This window comes from Hemibagrus wyckioides, linkage group LG01 (genome assembly GCF_019097595.1).
Source record: "Hemibagrus wyckioides isolate EC202008001 linkage group LG01, SWU_Hwy_1.0, whole genome shotgun sequence".
Taxonomy (NCBI): domain Eukaryota; kingdom Metazoa; phylum Chordata; class Actinopteri; order Siluriformes; family Bagridae; genus Hemibagrus; species Hemibagrus wyckioides.
The window spans coordinates 4,976,004-4,995,684 of record NC_080710.1 but is presented as its reverse complement, the minus strand read 5'-3'; the positions used below and the strand labels follow the sequence as shown (position 1 = coordinate 4,995,684).

Genomic DNA, 19,681 nt, shown 5'->3' with positions numbered 1-19,681 from the left:
CTCCATTATAAATAAGAATATTGATTATAAATCTTTCATTAATTATTGAATGAATTATTAACGTTAAATGTGAACGATCAAGGTCAAGACTTTTGTTTTACTCTAGAACCGCTATGCAAATGCGTTTCGTACGATATCTTGTTTTGTCCTTCTTGGTGTTCCGTAGCTCCTCGGCTGCTATAGTGACGGATACAGATGCAGATGCTAAGATAAGATGTCGGCGCTGGAAAGCTAATAAACAACAAACCAAAGATTTGATTCGATTCATTGCAAAACAACAAATGGCCTAATATTTTACTGGGTTAATACGATTTCTTGACGCTATTAAGGCAGATGAAGTAATGTTAAAAACATAGCTAGCAATTATAATTCAGTATGTTGATTGGTTAGCTAGTGCTACACTTGGTCTTGTTATATACTAAAAACATCTGGCTGAGCAGCTAGCTAATTTTATTATGTGTATATATATATCTGTTCCATAGGAGACGTTGATGTACATTGGAAGAAAAAGAGGAGAAAGCAGCCATGTCGTTCAGAGATCTAAGAAGTAAGCCAGTTATTTTCTTTTCAGTGGGTTATTGCAGTGATAAGTATTGCCCCCCCCCCGCCGCCGCATATTGTATTGTTACAACCTGAACGTAAAGTCGACCTATTATGTCATGAATGTAGAAAAAAATACTTTATATTGAAGTACAGTGTGGACTCAAAACAGCTTGCATAATTCTTTATACATGAACGAAGAAAATATTGTGATTGCATAAGTATTTGCCCCCTTTGGTGTAAAACCCAAACCCTAAATACTCTCAGAAGTTGAGAAAATCCCTTAACAATAGCATCAAACTCTGAAAAGCTCTCACTGTAGGGATGATAAATGGTAGTCTTTTTTCACTTTAATGTTTTTCAGCAGTTCAACTCCTACAGTGGGACTCTAACCTGAGAGAGCAATGCACCGGTGATTTAGTCTTTTTAGTCTGAACTAGCTCACCTTCTCATCTGTGGGTGTGTTTATATCGCTCGCAGATTTTACAGAGATGATGCGTGCACTCGGCTACCCTCGCCTGATCTCCATGGAGAACTTCAGGACTCCAAATTTTCCTCTGGTAGCAGAGATCCTCTTGTGGCTTGTCAAGAGGTAACGCACACACAGGCACATACACTATACTGTTTTGGGACACCCCTCCAAATAATTGAATTCAGGTGTTGTTTTTCAGCGGTTGGGTTCGGCCCGTTAGTTCCAGTGAAAGGAACTCTTAATGCTTCAGCTTCATACCAAGACATTTTGGACAATTTTATGCTCCCAACTTTGTGGGAACAGTTTGGGGATGACCCCTTCCTGTCAGTTTGGTGTGGAGGAACTTGACTTTCCTGCGATAGAACACCTTTGGGATGAATTACAGTGGACACTGTGAGTCAGGTCAAAACTGGGATGTCTGCCTTTACATGCACGTGAATTTAATATGGAGTTGTCTCCTGCCCTTTGTAGCTATAACAGCTTCAACTCTTCTGGGAAGGCTTTCCACAGGGTTTAGGAGTGTGTTTATGGGAATTTTTGACCATTCCTCTAGAAGCACATTTGTGAGGTCAGACACTGATTGGACGAGAAGGTCTGTCTCACAGTTTCCACTCTAATTCATCCCAAAGGTGTTCTATCAGGTTGAGATCAGGACTCTGTGAAGTTCCTCCACACCAAACTCACTCATCCATGTCTTTATGGACCTTGCTTTGGTCACTGGTCTGCAGTCATGTTGGAGCAGGAAGGGGTCATCTCCAAACTGTTCCCACAAAGAGCATGAAATTGTCCAAAATGTCTTGGTATGAAGCTGAAGCATTAAGCGTTCCTTTCACTTGAACCGAGGGGCCGAGTCCAACCCCTGAAAAACAACACCTGAATTCAATGATTTGGAGGAGTGTCCCAAAACTTTTGGCAATATAGTGTATATCCTATTAATACACTTTTCCCCACTAGTTTTCAATGCCAATTTGCAACAATACCAAAGTGTAATACTAAACAAATTTTAAATATATTATATATATTATAATATCTCTTTAATCCTGTTTTCTCACACAGATATGAGCCACAGATGGAGATCCCCAGTGACATTGACACAGAGTCGGACAGAGTGTTCTTCATCAAAGCCGTGGCTCAATTCATGGTATTTTTTTCCATCCATTTTTCCTTTCTACAAATATACAAATTGGAACATATGTGAAGACTTTCTTTCCCGAACACTTTCTTGCCTGATTAACAGCAATAAAGGAGAGACTGGTAAAGAGATAACGTGTGTATGTGTTGTGTCCTTACAGGCGACCAAGGCTCATATCAAAGTGAACCTGAAGCGTCTGTACCAGGCGGACGGCTACGCGGTGAAAGAGATGCTGAAAATCACCAGCGTCCTCTACAACGCCATGAAGACCAACGAGACAGGCGGCGACAAGCCCAGCTCCGACGACACCAGCAGCAAATTCACATTCACCCTGGCGTCCAAGGTGAGATATTTCCATGTGTGGAAAAAAAAATGAAAGCCTTACTCCTTGCATGTTTAACATTGACCTGTGTGTGTGTGTAGATAGCAGATTTAAAGGCAGTGCGTCAGCTTGGCTCTGAGATCACAGCCAAGGGGGCAGCCCTGTACGACCTCCTGGGGCGCGAGCAGGACCTGAGAGAGAACAGGACTGTTGCCATCGCTAGACCACTGGAGATCATGGAGGTGGAAAGAGCGCTCCGAGCAGCTGTGAAAGACGTCATGGTACACACACGTACACGGAGCATGATATACAGATACCAGATGTCCTACACAGCAGGTTAATCTAATATAATATCAGTTTAATAGCCTAACAGCTGTGTGTGTGTGTGTGTGTGTGTGTGTAGGAGAGTGTGCAGAAGACCAAGGAGATGTTGAATAACGTGGCGTCTGATGAGGCGAGTCTGGAAGCCAAAATAGAGAAGAAAAAACAAGAGCTGGAGAGAAACCAGAAGCGCTTACAGACTCTACAGGGCGTTCGGTAACACACACACACGCACACACTAAACAGAAAAAATAGTGCATCTACACAGATATCAGAGTCACAAATCTATACACTTTGTATTGTGACATTGTGGTCCTGTACACAGGCCAGCATTCATGGAGGAGTACGAGAAGATCGAGGAGGAGCTGCAAAAGCAGTATGAGACGTACGTGAAGAAATTCCACAGCCTGTGTTCCCTAGAGCAGCAGATGGAAGAGTATCACCGACTGGAGCAGGATCGCTTTGAGGTACAACGTAGCGACCACATGTTCTTATACCCCACAGAGCAAACTACACCGATCAGGCATAACATTATGACCACCTGCGTAATATTGTGTTGGTCCTGCTTTTGCTGCCAAAACAGCCCTGACCCATCGAGGCATGGACTCCCTGAAGGTGTGTTGTGGTATCTGGCACAAATGTTACATGATTTTTGATAGATACTGACCACTGCAGACCAGGAACACCCCACAAGAGCTGCAGGTTTGGAGATGCTCTGATCCAGAGGTCCAGCCATCACAATTTGGCCCTTCATCAAACTCTCTCAAATGCTTATGCTTGTCCATTTTTCCTGCTTTTAACACATGAACTTTGAGGACAAAATGTTCAGTTGCTGCCCAATATATCCCACCCACTAACAGGTGCCATGATGAGGAGATCATCAGTCTTATTCACTTCACCTGTCAGTGGTCATAATGTTATACCTGATCGGTGTACATTATTAATCATTACTACACAATGCATTAACACACTCTGAATGATACAAAACCTCTGCTTGACAATTTGATTATACTTTTCTGTGCTGTTTAGGAAATGGAAAATTCCATGAAAACGATGCAAAACAAGCTACGTGAGGAAGACCGGAGACTCATGACGAGTGGAGGTAGAAACACACACACACACACTCCCCACACACAGTAATGTATAGTAGCCTGACTGTTGGTGCAATAGAGTCTGGTCTGAATATTTGAGAAACTTTTTTTTACTTTCTAGCAGTCTCTAGAAAAAAATATCTAGAAAGAAGGAGAGCAGAAAGACCTTTTTCAAGTCAGAGGACAAATCGATTCAAGCTGAAAGAAATGCTACAGGAACTCAAGTAACCATTCTTTACAGCCATGTTGAGCAGAAAAGCACGTCAGATTGCACAACACAGCTAAAACCACTACAGATTCTACTCTAGCTGGCAAAGAACAGGACTCAGAGGATACAGTGGGATCAGACTCACCAACACTGGACTGCTGAAGATTAGGAGAAGACCTAGAAGTATTATAACCAGTATCTGTTAACCTGTCACCTTTCCTCGTTTCAGTGCGAGAGGAAGACTCCGACATGGAGATCCCAGAAGACGAAGGCTCAGACAGTGACATAGACGAAGAACGTCCATCCAAACCATTTCCCCTTCGGAATGCGCAGATACCAGGTACCTAAACCCCAAACCGGGTGTGGTTCAAACCATTCACGAAAGAACAGTCCCGTTTTGTCCCATTACAAATTGACCATTTTAAAAAATCTGGCTTTATTTATTTGCTGTAGGTCGAGCTGGTGGACGTCTCATTGGCAACATGCAGGGAGGAGACTCGGATGAAGTGAGTCTGGACAAACTATATATTCTGTTGTGTTTTCTAAAAATGCATTGTTTATTTATTTAGATTATTCTCCCACATTTTCTTTCTATATGATCTGACTTTTGCGCTTTCTCTCATTCACACTCGTTCACTTAGCCCAGAGTTAAGGATACACCGCATCGCCCCGGCGCTGGCCGGAGGCGCAGGAAACGACAGGTGTGTGTGTGTGTGTGTGTGTGTGTGTGGCAAGAAGGCTTCGGTCCATATCGAGGACTACAGGACTAGCAGTAGTTAGTAATCCATACCTAAGAACCCTACAGCACACTGGACGTCTCTACTGTGTCTGTGCACTAGAATGAATGTGAACCGTCCTCCCTTTCCATCACCTGCTGTAGACATAACACGTAGACTTCCCTCCCTGATTTTGCAAAGGGCGGAGCTTACGGTACATCCAGTTAGCCAAATTTGGTCGCAAAACGTAGTTATGAGTAAGCGCATTGATCAACACGTGTTCCGTTGTGTCTTTCCTTCCAGTCGGACGACAGCGAGATCGACGTGGACGACGATGACGACGACGATGATGAAGAGGAAGACGAGGGAAACGAAGACCTGGACGAAGAAAACAGAAGTCTGGAAGGCTCCGCCTCCACGCACAACCGACCAACCAGATCACTGCACCCTCAGATACTGGAGGAGAGCGACAATGACTTCTAACAAGAATACGAACAGACAATAAATCCTATAGAATCACACACTTATTACACTTTTTTTATAGTTTATTATAAAAAGTCTTGACTGACAGGAATGTTTGTGGAAATGTAAAAAAATATATATATTATATGGTATCAAATATACAGTAAGGAGCAAAACTGGAACTAATAATAAATATTATTTGATATCATTCGTGTAATTAAATAAATGGTTATTAATTGTACAGCTTGCGTCGTGTGTGTGTGTGTGTGTGTGTGTGTGTGTCGTCAAATGTCCACCACACACTCGGACGCGTCAGCTCGTATAGCATCCGAAACGACCTTAGCTCCCGACTCGCCAATTCCGTTGCCCTGAAGACTGAAAAGTACACAGGTTCATGTTCTCAGCATATGTTCTAGGACTTTATTCCTTAAATCATGAACAAATTTTCTTTTATATTATAAGGATTTTGTACGTGTTCTTTTTCTTCACGGCTTTCTATCTAAGCACGCGATCAACACTTACTTTATATAAGTGAGCTGATGATTTCCTCGGAGCGCCGTGGCGATGAAGATGGCTCCATCCATTCCTAAAGAGTTCTCTTGGAGACTAGACACGAATAAACAAAAGCCTTAGAGATCGTCAAAGCATTTCATTTCAATCTTTATGAGTTCAAATGCAAGCCAAACACGAGAGCTAGTCATTAGCTAGCCTATTTTCTGTATCTGCATCGTCCAGTTGCTTAGCAACAGAGTTACAATTACATGTATTTCTAAAGTTAATTCAACAACTTTCATAATCAATTATATAAAAAATATTATATTCCTCTTTATATACACCAACCAGGCATAACATTATGACCACCTGCCTAATATTGTGTTAGTTGTCAAAACCCCATGAGAGCTCATTACACAGCAAAACAGGACAGCTCTCCTGACCATTCTGGCAAACCAGTATGAGCATAATTACATGTATTTATAAAGTTAATTGAACAACAACCAGCATTAATATACTTGCACTGTTGTTGTACTTCACCTTATTCTATTATTATACTAAATTTCACACAGGGATATTTATGTACCAGTTTACCTACAACCATATCTACCTCTCTTTTCCTACTCACTTCAAATTCCTCAAACTCCGGTTGATCTTCAGCGCGCTGGAGAGAGCCTTGGCCCCGCCCATGCCGATGGAGTTACCACGAAGACTGACCACAAGGTGAGAACAGGAAGTGTTTAAGACATTGCACTAAATAAGTAACCAGATTGTCATTGAGATAAGAGATGAACTCACTCCAGGGTGTGGAGACTTGGGTTAACTGTCAAAGCCTCAGCCAGAGCCACAGCACCCGCTTCACCTGCTGATACACCCTGAAGACTACACACACACACACATTATACATTCTTCTTGGAAGACAGGAAGTTGAAATATATGTCTTTTCCGGAACATGACCTATTTGTAAGGCTTTCTGCCAGACCACATGCTGCACTCTTACCTGCTGTGTGTGTGTGTGTGGGTGGGCATGTTTTCACATAATGGAGGGGACCAAGGATAGAAATATCTACCATTTCTGATGTAAGGTTCGTCCCAATGAGAAATTTTACAAAAACATAACCCAAAATGTTTGCTAAGGTTAAGGTTAGAGTTGGATTTCAGTAAGGACACTAATGTGTGCGTGTGTGTGTGTATGTGTGTTTCACTTACTATAGCACCATGAGAGTGGAGTTAGTCTTTAGCGCGCCTGCCAGGGCGACGACACCATCATCACCCAGAGCATTTTCTTGGAGACTGCACACACACACACACACACACACAGACTGGATCAGCCAATCAGAAAGAAGGTAAACTATTCCCAGTATTTTAACACTCCTGATTTAATAGCACAGATATTTGAATTATAACTGCAGTGCTATAATCATCACATCTAGGTAACTTGACTCACTATAAAACATTGTTGGAGAGGAAACATACACATTACACATACACATTACCAGGACAAAAAAACAGAAACAAGATTCTGACGGATCTGTAGCTACTCACTCTAGGAGCTGGATGAAGGTATTGTTCTGTAGGGACTTAGCTAGAGCTTTAGCTGCACCGGCTTTCATGAAGTTCCATTGGAGGCTACACACAAACAGACAGACAAAGTGAATCTAGAGTGTCCTGGGTTGAGAGTGTGTGTATGTGTTTGTGTGTGTGTGTGAGAGAGAGAGAGTGAAAGTGTGTGTGTGTGTGTGTGTGTGTAAGAGAGAGAGAGAGAGAGAGAGAGAGAGAGAGAGAGAGAGACTCACTGCAAGGAAGTCAAAGCCCTATTAATTTTCACTGCGGCTGCGATGGCTTTCACACCTTCATCATGAAGAAGATTAGCTGTGAGGCTGACACACACACACACACACACAAATATATATTTAGAATTCTCTGGGAATATCACAATAAAATAATTCATTTAAAAAAAAACTTTTTTGCTGTCCAGAGTAACATTACTAACTATAACAAACAAAAGCCTGACAATTATATTATATTATATTCCTCTTTTTAATATACACTGATCAGGCATAACATTATGACCACCTGCCTAATATTGTGTTGGTCCCCCTTTTGCTGCACTGACCCGTCCTGCACTGTGTATTCTGGCACCTTCTATCAGAACCAGCATTAACTTCTTCAGCAATTTGAGCAACAGTAGCTCGTCTGTTGGATCGGATCACACGGCCCAGCCTTCACTCCCCACATACTGTACATCAATAAGTCTTGACCGCCCATGACCCTGTCGCCGGTTCACCACTGTTCCTTCCTTGGACCGCTTTTGATAGATACTGACCACTGCAGACCGGGAACACCCCACAAGAGCTGCAGTTTTGGAGATGCTCTGATCCAGTGGTCTAGCCATCACAATTTGGCCCTTCGTCAAACTCAAAGCTCAAATCCTTACACTTGCCCATTTTTCCTGCTTCTAACACATCAAATTTGAGGACAAAATGTTGACTTGCTGCCTAATATATCCCACCCACTAACAGGTGCCATGATGAGGAGATCATCAGTCTTATTCACGGCACCTGTCAGTGGTCATAATGTTATGCCTTGTGGGGTGTTCCCATTCTGCAGTAGTCAGTATATATCAAAAGTATCCTTTAACTCCTGTAAGTCCTTTAGGTCTTGTACAGATCCTTTAAGTTAAGTTAAAGGATCTGCTGCTAACATCTTGGTACTAGGATACTATAGCACACCTTCAGGGATCTAGTGGAGTCCATGCCTTGACGGGTCAGCAAAAGGGGGAGCAACTCGATATTAGGCAGGTGGTCATAAGGTTATGCCTGATCAGTGTAGCTGAGTGTAGAAATGTAATAAAGCGTCACCAGCAGGGGGCGTTGTAGTAGCAGTGACTAAAATGAGCAAATCACAGTCTTTGTTTACTATGTTATCCTTTTAATGATTTTTTTGTTGTATTTATGTAATTAAATTAGCGCACCTACGTAATATAAAGCCACAGTAAATGTTACTGTATGAAAACTAACTGAAATCTGAAAGTTTGGGAAAGTTTATACTCACTCAAGTTCCCTGAGCGTGTGGTTCTCTTGTAATGCTCGGGCGATGGCTCGAGCACCTTCAACTCCGATGGAGTTCTCCCTGAGGCTACACACACACACACACACACATACAATGTTTCTCTGAGCATTCACTCTGAACATGATCTTAGACTGAATTTACTGGGAAACCTACTTTTGGGAAGATTAGTCTTGAAAGCTCTCCATAGTTTGGAGATGGCCTTATAATATGGTGTAATACTATACTTTATATATGTATATATATATATATATATATATATATATATATATATATATATATATGAAATACACTTTTATCATGGAGACCAAAAAAAGGACTTTTGGAATCAAACAATATGTACACACACACACACACACATACTCACTTGAGTTTAGTGAGGCCTTTGTTGAAGCGCAGAGCCTGAGTCAGAGCTTTCATACCCATGTCACTAACAGAGTTACTCCGGAGGCTGTACAGAGACAGAAAGGAAGTGAGTTTAGAAGGAAGGGAGATAGAATTGACATTTACGATTGTGTGTGTGTGTGTGTGTGTGAGTGAGTGTGTGTTCGCATAATACCTGAGAGTTTGGAGTGTATGGTTGATTACAAGGGCTTGAGCCAATGCTAGCGCACCCAGATCTCCCATGTGATTGCCAGATACACTGAGATAAATGCAAATATATTATATTATATTATATTATATTATATTATATTATATTATATTATATTATATTATATTATATTATATTATATTATATTATATTATATTATATTATATTATATTATATTATATTATATTATATTATAAACAACACTGACACTGACAAACAAGTTCAACAATAATAAACCACATAACTGATTCCTGAATGCTAGCTAAATAACAAAAATAAATAGAGTATATATTCCTATTAAACAGAGTTAACCTGGACCTAGTGTAAGAAGAGTACTTTACAAAGAATAATTATTATTCGTGCATTATAAAAGGAAATTCAACATTTATTTTTTAGTTGATTAGCTGTTTCTACTTCTCCTCAAGAACCCTGACTAGAAATGGTATCTTATGAAAGAAAAATTCTAAGTATATATTCGGAGAAAACCTGGCTAGTATGACTAATGTGGACTAATGTTTTGATTAATACACTGGTTTAATAAGTTTCCTAGTGACACCAATCTAAACATTATTTACACCTTTAACATGAATCAAACTTCAAAATTCAACATTAAGAATTCACAGGTTAAATTATTAAAGTAACAGATGCTTATTTCAACCTACAGTAAGCAATATTTCTGCCTATACATTAACATTACCATAACATAGCACACTATAGATATAAAATGTCAGTATTATAATGCCGGTAGCCCAATGAACCACCTAAAAAACATGATAGTTAACATATCGGTCCTTCTTTTAGTCCTAAATGGAATAAACATGCAGTCAATGCTTAATACATACATAGCTGCAATGCAAAATCTTGCTTTTGTTGAACAAGGTCATTGCAAGTTGCAGTTCATTTATGAGGGGTTTTGTTTTTGATTAGTTTTAAGAAACAAACTGAGAAGAAAAAGAGAAGTGGCTGTAACTTGGGGAAAAAGTTACGATATAACAAGTGATAACAAGAACTAGCGTGTAATGTTTCACAACATAAAATTCGAAAGAAATGTAAAAACTTGGGGTTTAAGAGGAATTAAACACTTCTGACTTCAGGGTGGTGGTCTCTCTGATATTACATCATATTGTGGTAGATAATACTTTTCCTATAACACCACACCCAGAAGTGTTTTATTCCTCACCCTTAAAGTGAATTATTACAAAAGCACTTTCCATACTTGAGGTCTTGTAAAATCTGGTTCTTTTTCAGTGCTTCTGCGATCCTCTTCACCCCTTCGGGGCCGATACTGTTCTTCTGAACACTGAAACACACACACACACACATGAATACATGAAAAAAAAAGTAAGGAAACATTATGATGCAATTTCAATGTAAATGCAACACACACTTACTTTAGTGTGCTGAGTTTCCTGTTTGACTGCAAAACCTCGGCGAGTGCCCGAGCTCCCTCATCCTCTATCTGGTTACTTTGAAGACTAGACACACACACACACACACACACACTGTACAGTTACACACATCCCTACACACAGTGTTACTATAGCTTCACTTTCATTTTCCATAAGTATGTAATTTTAGATCTTGTGTTCAATTTTTCATATAGGAAATATATATATATATATATAAATGTCTGTTTCATTGGAACTCACTTGACTGACATCATAACCTGGTTCAACTTCAGTGCCTCAGCCAATGTCTTTGCTCCTTTGGTGCCAATATTGTTGCCATGGAGACTGTTAAGAAAAGAAGAGGCCATGTGTCAGGACACAGGAAAGCTTAGACAGTCCATGAAATTGGTGTACTATTTGATTTTTCGGTCTTAGGTGAACAGAACTATATTTAGGATGAGGGATTGGTTCTTCTTGCTATCCCTATGAAAGGATTGCACTGCGGACACTTACTCCAATACAGTGAGAGTCCGATTGACCAGAAGAGCTCGACTCAGTGGCTTGATCCCTTTACTGCTAATCGAGCTGTCTGCCATACTAGAGAGAGAGAGAAAGCAAGACCGAAGTGTGAATGAAATTCAAAATAACAGAAATATACAGGATCTGTACCTACTGTATACACCTTATACCTTAAGGATTGAATATGACAGTCTTTTGCACTTAGTAAACTTCCCAGGAGCTCCATTGCATCGTCCTTAAATTTGTTATTTTCCATCCTGGGAAATGCACACACATGCAATCATTTGCAAAAGACAAACTGAAGACATTTTATTAAAGACAGCTGTTCCGTCATTATTACAAATGGACCTTGACCTCTGTGGCATGGATGAATACTACTCCAAGTCCTTCTATTGACAATTTTGACCCATAAAATATACTTCAAAATAAATGAAAACAATTTCATGCATTTGACCGTATTGTGATCTTGACCCTGTTTTGGGTGAAATCTAAAATGTAGCTTGTTTGGCCATTTGTTGCCTTTGTTGTAATCTTCAACCTCTTTGGTTTACCCTCAGCAACCCCCAACCCCCTTGGTTATCCTGCAAAACGTTATATGCTGACATCCTCTTCAAATTAAGCCTAGAGTGCATGAAGGTTGTCGCAAACCTCAAACATATTATTTCTGTTAATATATTAAAAATGTTGTTCGATTAGCTTTGGTTATATTTTATCCTACTATAATGTGTACTGTATTGGCACTAACAGTTATGAAGTCTTGTGGAAACATGCACCCAGCTCATAGTGTTTCATGGTTAGCAGACTACAGTAAGTGTGAAAAATTAAAGATGCATGTGAAAACCGCTATTCACTACAAGTATATGTATGAATACTTGTGGTTGGTGTATTTGTGCTACCTCAACTTGCTGCAGTACAGGAGCTGGGGGAGAAGTTGCTTGAGAGAGGATGAGTCCAGGCAGTTTGAGAGGTGGGTCTCATTAGCACATGACTCAGACACCTGCAGCAGATAGGCCAGCACTGCACAAACCCCACCCTTAAGCTTCCCCTGTAGCCTGCAGCTAGTCAGATCCTCCTCCACAGAGCGTATCCACTCCCCCTGCTGTAACTCTGCCAAGCAGGCAACTGTGGCAACACTACGCATGCTAACCGCCTCGCCTCCCGATCCTGACACTGTATTTTGAAGCAGAGTCATCGCCATGGTGCGCTGGGTCACCTGCTCTTCTCGGCTTATTCCCAAAGCCCCTCCCAACAGAGCTCCGGCCGCTGAGGACAAAAGGCCAGAGAGGAAGCGCATGAAGAGGTCAAGTTTGCCGTTGGTTGAGGTGCTAGTTTTCTGCAGTGCAGCGCGATAATGGTTTTGGAAGCCAATTCTTGGCCATGAAACGCTGCTCTCGGAGAACAGATCAAACATTCCACGCCGTGAGGACACGTAGTAGAAGAGTGCACCAAGAGACTCCTGCACAGAAGTGTGTACAAATCGCCACGACACTGAGTCAGATGACCAGCTCTGCTCACGTTGAAGGATCCGATGTCCCAGCGATCCTGGCGCTGGTGGGATGTCGACACCATAAGTCCGTAATTCGGTCTCAGTAAATGTGTGACGTTGACGCAGCAGACTGTAAAAGGCCAATCGTCCAAGAGTGCTTAGCGGTTTCCGGATGCTTCCGCCTGATGAATCTGTGGAAGAGAGTTGTGGCCAACAGTAGAGGGCGTATATCTCTGTCAGAGTCCGTGGGAAATGTATATCTTCCAAGTCCATCCTTACAAGGTGGCACAAGGTGGTTGTAACAATACGACAAATGCAAGGCACTGAACAAAGAATGAGCAAGGGCTTCTGAGATCTCAGGTGAGCCCATGCCTGGCAAGACCTGTCCTCGAATGTTTGCGTTTGACAATCTGACTGAATGGACTGCTGGAATTGTGTATAAAAGTTCTCAGGCAAGTGTGCTTTTTTGATGTAATTCTCAATCTGCTCATGCAAAAATGGTGGCACTTCCGTCACACGATCCACCAATCCTGCAGGTACTTTTGACCCGACTCCAGGTCTTGACAAAAGCCACAGTGATGCCCCTGGTAATAGGTTGCCCCTGATGATGTTCGTGATGAGATCAGATACTGGAAGCTCCCGACGTGGATCTGAGGCAGCCGGGGCCTCTGAGAAGTCCAGTGGGGAGCGGAATTCTTCCAACCCATCGAAGATCAACAGCACTTTACAGACATGACTGTTCAGAATCACATCAACGTTATCATATGGAACAATCAAACGAAGCAGCCTCTCAAGTGACAACCGTTCGAGACTGCTCAATTCCCAACAGACAACAGGAATCGCCAAGCTCAACTCTGGGAATATCTTCCCAGAACTCCACTGATGGATGAATTTGCGGACCAAGCGGGTTTTCCCACTGCCAGCCACACCTACGGTCAGTGTGACCCGAGGGGCTGTGCTTACCCTCGTCAGCGGAGCAAAAATTTTGTCCAGTCCCAGGGGACGACTGTGCAAAGGTCCTACCCCTCTGTTGACTGACACTTGAATGAGATCATGCTCTCTTTGTTGCAGGTCAGACACTCCATCAACCAGTAATAGGTCAGGGTCAGGGGTTTGATTGGGTGCTTGGTGGGATAGAATCTCATTGTCATCTTTGACTTGCTGGAGGAGTTTGTCTTTATGTTGCTGAACAATAGAGTCTAAGAAGAAACCAGAACAGAAACGTGACTTAAGCAAGTGCGTAAGCTGTCACTAACTTTACTCACATAAATTTTGATGAAATCATTCACTCTAAATATGGAAGTTGTTGATCTCATACAAACTCACCATGCAGTGTTATGAGGTTGTACACATCCGGATACGAGTTTTGCAGGTATGATTGGAGGGCGGTGCCCTGCGTATCCTCTCTGAACAGCAGCTCAACCAATGCATGCACTTTATCCTCCAAAGATCCTGCCTCCTTGATAATCCCCGCCCCTTCCGCACTCAGCTCATCCAGTTTCCTCATGTGGTTGACCACGTCCACCAGTAACGGGTCAGTAATGAAGCGCTGCAATGACTTTTGATTCTTACGCAACCAACCAGCATCTGATCAAAACAAACACAGATTGATGAGTCTTTCCTATCACATCGTCACAAATGTTCATAATGCCACAGGAACCTCTGTGTATCTGTGTATGTGTTTTATTACCTTCCATCTTCTTGCGATTTCCTGATTTCGGAGTGGATTTAAGAACCATGTAGCAGTCGTCCTGCCAAGGAATTTGAGAGGTCCTCTCCATCCCAGTGTATATACTGTACGTGTTCATGTGATGATACGTTTATTAGACTTTAAATGCCGATTTTGATATCACCCCTTAGATCCATGTCTCTGTTTCAAAGAATGGGTTAAAAAGTGTTTAAAAATTTTAATTTAATAAACAGCATATTACGTTTAGTCATAGAGTCGAACAAAGTCAAAGGGATGTGAATATTTTTAAAATACTTCATTTAGATCCACGTTAAAGGTGTTGTGGTTTTGGGAAATGCTAACCTTTGCCTAAACTAAACATTTAACATGAAAAACTACAAGCTACATTCATGGCTCATGTTGCCACTTTTGCTAACTATAAATAATATCAGTGAGAATCGAGGGGAAGGTGTACAAGACAGTGGTGAGACCGGCCATGCTGTATGGTTTAGAGGCAGTGTCACTGAGGAAGAAGTCAGAGCTGGAGGTCGCAGAGCTGAAGAAGTTGAGGTTCTCTTTGGGAGTGAGATGGTTGGACAGGATTAGGAACGAGTACATCAGAGGGACGGCTCATGTTGGACGTTTGGGGGGACAAAGTTAGAGAGGCCAGATTAAGATGGTTTGGACGTGTTCAGAGGATCGAGAGTGAGTATATTGGTAGGAGAATGTTGCACATGGAGCTGCCAGGCAGGAGGCAAAGAGGAAGGACAAAGAGGAGGTATATGGATATAATAAATGAGGATATGAAGCTAGTGAAGATAGGGACAGGTGGAGAGAGATGATTCATTGTGGCGACCCCTGAAGGGAAAAGCAGGGAAAAGAAGAAGAAGAAGAATAGTTAAGTACTAGGTTTTCTGTGAGAAGAGTTTGGAAAAGAGTCCTCTTGCAGTCAGTTGTTGATTATTTTCCTATTACAGCACACTCTCTAGTGTGTTATTTCTTACTTATAACTGTGGTATAAATGCAGCTGTTATGCGTCCTAGATTTAACTTAAAAAACTAAATTAACTAAATCTCTCAGCTTATTATCCAGTACCTATAATAAATAATGTATTAAAGTAGTGCACCTAATGAGCGAAGATGTACCAGGACCATGTAAATCTACCCTGCGCCTGGAAGATTTTATGGGTTAAAACAGTTGGTATCTTTTATTTTATGTAGAAAACAATGAGCTGCTTCATTCCTGTGCATGCTCTGGCTGTGGCTTATAATGCACTTCTACAGGCTTTTGCTGCTCCAAGCTGATATGGCTCGCATGCAAAGCATCACAGCAGGAGGAACGTAATTAACGTTTAAAACCGAGACAGACACTACCTCAAAAACCTCACAAGCCACATGCGTCAGTAAACGTTCTGTTACCAAGGATACATAGCTACACACACACACACAGCAAGTGACTCTCCATATAGTTGATGCTGTAGATATGATGTTATGACCACTGTCTAACCTGACACCCAAAAAAAAGTTTTATAATCTATTTACAATAACAATAGTTATCTTTTTTTAGCTGATATGGAGATCAAAACTTTCCAGCATTTAGACACTAGCACAGAAGTATTGAATTCAGTAGAACTGCAAATTTGGTTTCAGTTAATCTAAGAAATAATAGAAAAAAGAAAAGAAAAGAAATCCACCAATTATGAATTGTTTTTTCTTTTGCATTATTTATTTATTTATTTATTTATTTATTTATTTATTTATTTATTTATTTATTTATTTATGTATGTATTTATGTTGATTTCTTTACATTCATTTTTTGCTTTATTTTTCTATTAACATGTATATTTGTTAAATATCTCATTATGTGATTATTAATTTTACTATATTAACTTTCTTTTCTCACTTTTTAAATGAAATAAACCCACAGACTTAATTATTTTAAGTTAATTACTGTTTTACTAATTTGTCCCCACAGGTCTGAATTATACATAAGCTCAGTGAATAATAATAAAATAATACACTCCCTTTTTTTAAATTTTATTTTATTTTTATTTATTTATTTATTTAAAGAAAAGTGACTTTTGTAACTTAACATAAAAATAAGGCAAAATAATTGATTGTGCTGGATCAAGTGATATTTTTTATAAGCCATGAATAATTACAATTATCTTATTGCATACATCTGTTTTTTTTTTTCATTATTCTTCTTCTTAATTTTTCTTTCTTTAAAATTACACGGTATTATATTTGTTTCCCTAAGTCTGCATTTTCTATCCCATAATATTTTTTCAGGCTCAAGCAAGTGTGTGTTTAAAGGTAGAGATATAGATGATGGAGCGAAGACATCGAACTTAAGTCATCGACTCTAATTACAGGACAGTTCGCTGTCACCTTATTTGCACCTTATAGTCTCTTAGACAAAATAATCTACTTTATTTTTCAATACATTTCCTCCATATTGGATATTTATAGCTTCCAATGAGATGTAAATAAACCAGTCACTTCATCGGCAGGTGCCAGATGGTCCAGTCTTTACAGCTAGCTTTATACTTTCTGTCCTATCTGCTTTGTAGTTCAACATTCTGTGTCACGTAGTCTGGCATCTATAAATACTATCAACATAAAAAGGGCACATGATTTCCTATATTAATGTACATCTCCTTCTGTTTCTTTAAACAAGCTCACAGCTGAGCGAAACTGACTCGCCTGCGGCTTTTGAATGAAAAGTGGAGAGTTTACTTTGAAAGAACATCTACAGTTTATTTCGCATGAAAGGAAATGGGATCCCCCCCCCATTAAAAAGGTAAACATGGTAAGATGAGACGGATCCAAACAGATCAGCTTCCATTGCCTGACATTTACACCTAGATCAAAACTATTGGAACATGCGACCGATCATGCGAACATCTTCTTACCCAGATGTGATTGATTCAACTTTTGATCTATTCATAGCTCTAAATGTCTATGAGCGCTGGGTTTCACCTGTAAAGATTGTATTTGCTGTTAAACCAACATGAAGACTGTCTATAGAAGAAAAGCAAGCCACTTTAAAGCTGAAAAAAATCTATCACAGGCATCGGGTTGTGCCAAGACAACAATGTGGAACATCCTGAAGTAGAAAGAAACCACTGGTGTACTAACAACCAGGCCAGCTCTGAAGAAAAATCTATGACATCACCTACAACCTCCACAAGGCAAGGGTGAAGGTATCAAGCTCCAGAGAAGCAGAACTATAGAGGTCATGCCACATGACCTGCACCATTTATACAGAGAAGAGCCACAAAAGATCTAGAACTAAAAATTATTCTGTGAAGAAAGAAAGGATCCAAACTCATCAGTGACACATGGTGGTGATAGTGTCATTGGACTTGCGTGTCATTCATTTCATGCGTGAAACAACAGAATGAATTCTGAAGTCTATAGAAACATTCTGTCTGAACGCATCCCGTCTAATTGGAAGACAATGACTCAAAACACAACCAAGGACTTCATCAGGGGAAGAAAGTGGACGGTTTTAGACTAGCCAAGTCAATCAACTCAACTGATCAGCATTTAGGCTCCTGAAGAAGAGACTACATCTCCTTCTGAAAGGAGAGGAGAAATGCCAAATCCATCAAAAACTAACAAATAAGCTATGAGCCTGGAAAAGCATACAAAAAGAAGAAAGAAGATAATGAATGTGAGAGTTTGATGAGGTCATTGAATCACCGGCTTGATGTGAGCTGATCCAAAACATCAATAAATTAAAACTGAGACACAATTAGTACTTTATAGTACCCCAAATTTCTCTTTCATTACACACACACACACACACTGTATGTTAAAAAAACAGCGGTCTAACCCCTTACCTTGTACAGACGTGTGTATTCACTCACCCCACTGCTCACATTTTTCTTTTGTTTTATTGCTCTTACAGCATATCTGAGTGCATATGCACCACAGCCGCCTTTTCAGCCTCTCTCTGGGTTTTTTCTCTTCCTGTCACACCTCACTCTCTTCCTGTGTCACAGACAGCAAATTTGTCAAAGGCAGCAGCATCTTTGCGTCACACACACACACACACACTTGAGTAACTGGTCCACTGCCTGTACCAGCATCATCCTGCTCTGTGCATGACCGCACGTACTCTCCCTGTGCAGCGTGAATAAACTGTTCAGAGCTCAGAGCTTTAAAAAAAGCCACACACTGCACACAGAGGTTTAAATAAACTGGCCACGCTTGACAGACAAAGTGAAACAGAGTGCATGGGTGTCTGTCACGCAGCAGGAAGTGCTTTTGAGAGAACAGGAAAAGAGTGAGGGTCAGGCAGAATGAAATGAGACATAAAATGATGGGGGTTTTGTGGTGTGACAATATCTAAGCAAGACGATCTGAGCCAAAAAAAAAATTGATGACTCGAATCAGCATACATTGGCCACTTTATTAGAAAAAACAATAAAAAACAATCATATATCAGCAGCCTGATACAGATACAGGTCATGTATGTTCACATCAGAATGCAGGAGAGGAAACTACTGATCTCCTGAGATTTTCACAGTTTGAAAATCTTACACACAATCGTGTGAAAATCAACAAGGACGACTTAGTTTTGAAGGAGTAAGCGTTCCAGTTTCAGCAGAGGAACCTGACGTGCATTCAAGGCTTGATGAGTTATGTGTGCTGAGATGCTTTTCTGCTTGTAAAGAGTGATTATTTGAGTAATCATCAATACAGCACTATGTTTGACTATCCATCCATCCATCTTCTATACCCACTTTATTCCTAATTAGGGCCACGGGGATCTGCTGGAGCCTATCCCAGCACACACTGGGTGAAGGCAGGGGTACACTCTGGACAGGTCACCAGTCCATCACAGGGCCACATATATAGACAGACAACCACACACACTCACACCTATGGGCAATTTAGAATTACCAATCAACCTAATGTACATGTTTTTGGACCGTGGGAGGAAACCAAAGTACCCAGACTAAACTCCACACAGAAAGGCCCCTGCCCGTGCGAGCCCAGGATTTGAACCCAGGACCATCTTTAATTGTTGCATGACAGGAGTTTAATAACTGATCAAAAGAAAGAGGACAGCGATGGAGATGGGCAGAGGTCATTCTTTAATCTTTTTAGAAAATAATATACAAGAAAGAATCACCAATGGCAATGACAATATGCAGATTTTCTCTTTGTATGTCTCTTCCTGTGCTGACAA

The 19,681-nt window shown here is 40.7% G+C and overlaps 2 protein-coding genes across 4 annotated transcripts; one reads left to right on the top strand and one right to left on the bottom strand.

The window, feature by feature from the left end:
- Positions 1 to 167: 167 nt before the first annotated feature.
- On the top strand, positions 168 to 5,440 carry cluap1 (clusterin associated protein 1). Its single transcript, XM_058394448.1, has 12 exons — positions 168 to 301; positions 483 to 547; positions 1,021 to 1,132; positions 2,069 to 2,153; positions 2,305 to 2,487; positions 2,568 to 2,747; positions 2,870 to 3,003; positions 3,113 to 3,254; positions 3,817 to 3,889; positions 4,316 to 4,426; positions 4,540 to 4,592; positions 5,106 to 5,440. Exons 2-12 carry the CDS (start codon positions 526 to 528, stop codon positions 5,283 to 5,285), a joined length of 1,275 nt encoding a protein of 424 aa, XP_058250431.1. The 5' UTR covers positions 168 to 301; positions 483 to 525; the 3' UTR covers positions 5,286 to 5,440.
- A 57-nt stretch (positions 5,441 to 5,497) lies between these two features.
- Positions 5,498 to 18,655, bottom strand: nlrc3 (NLR family, CARD domain containing 3). Of its 3 annotated transcripts, XM_058394421.1 has the most exons (19): positions 18,327 to 18,648; positions 14,501 to 14,680; positions 14,137 to 14,397; positions 12,221 to 14,009; positions 11,495 to 11,581; positions 11,319 to 11,402; positions 11,067 to 11,150; positions 10,809 to 10,892; positions 10,634 to 10,717; positions 9,385 to 9,468; positions 9,193 to 9,276; positions 8,811 to 8,894; positions 7,553 to 7,636; positions 7,302 to 7,385; positions 6,966 to 7,049; positions 6,555 to 6,638; positions 6,385 to 6,468; positions 5,787 to 5,870; positions 5,498 to 5,639 (listed from the first exon to the last, which is right to left on the bottom strand). In XM_058394421.1, the coding sequence occupies exons 2-19, from the start codon at positions 14,616 to 14,618 to the stop codon at positions 5,549 to 5,551; spliced, it is 3,438 nt and encodes a 1,145-aa protein (XP_058250404.1). In that variant the 5' UTR covers positions 14,619 to 14,680; positions 18,327 to 18,648; the 3' UTR covers positions 5,498 to 5,548. The 3 variants fall into 3 exon arrangements, with proteins under 3 accessions (XP_058250404.1, XP_058250411.1, XP_058250420.1); XM_058394428.1 differs by lacking the exon at positions 11,495 to 11,581 and having other exon boundaries at positions 18,327 to 18,651; XM_058394437.1 differs by lacking the exons at positions 5,498 to 5,639; positions 5,787 to 5,870; positions 6,385 to 6,468; ... (2 more) ...; positions 7,302 to 7,385; positions 7,553 to 7,636 and adding an exon at positions 7,757 to 8,644 and having other exon boundaries at positions 18,327 to 18,655.
- Between the last annotated feature and the right edge of the window lie 1,026 nt (positions 18,656 to 19,681).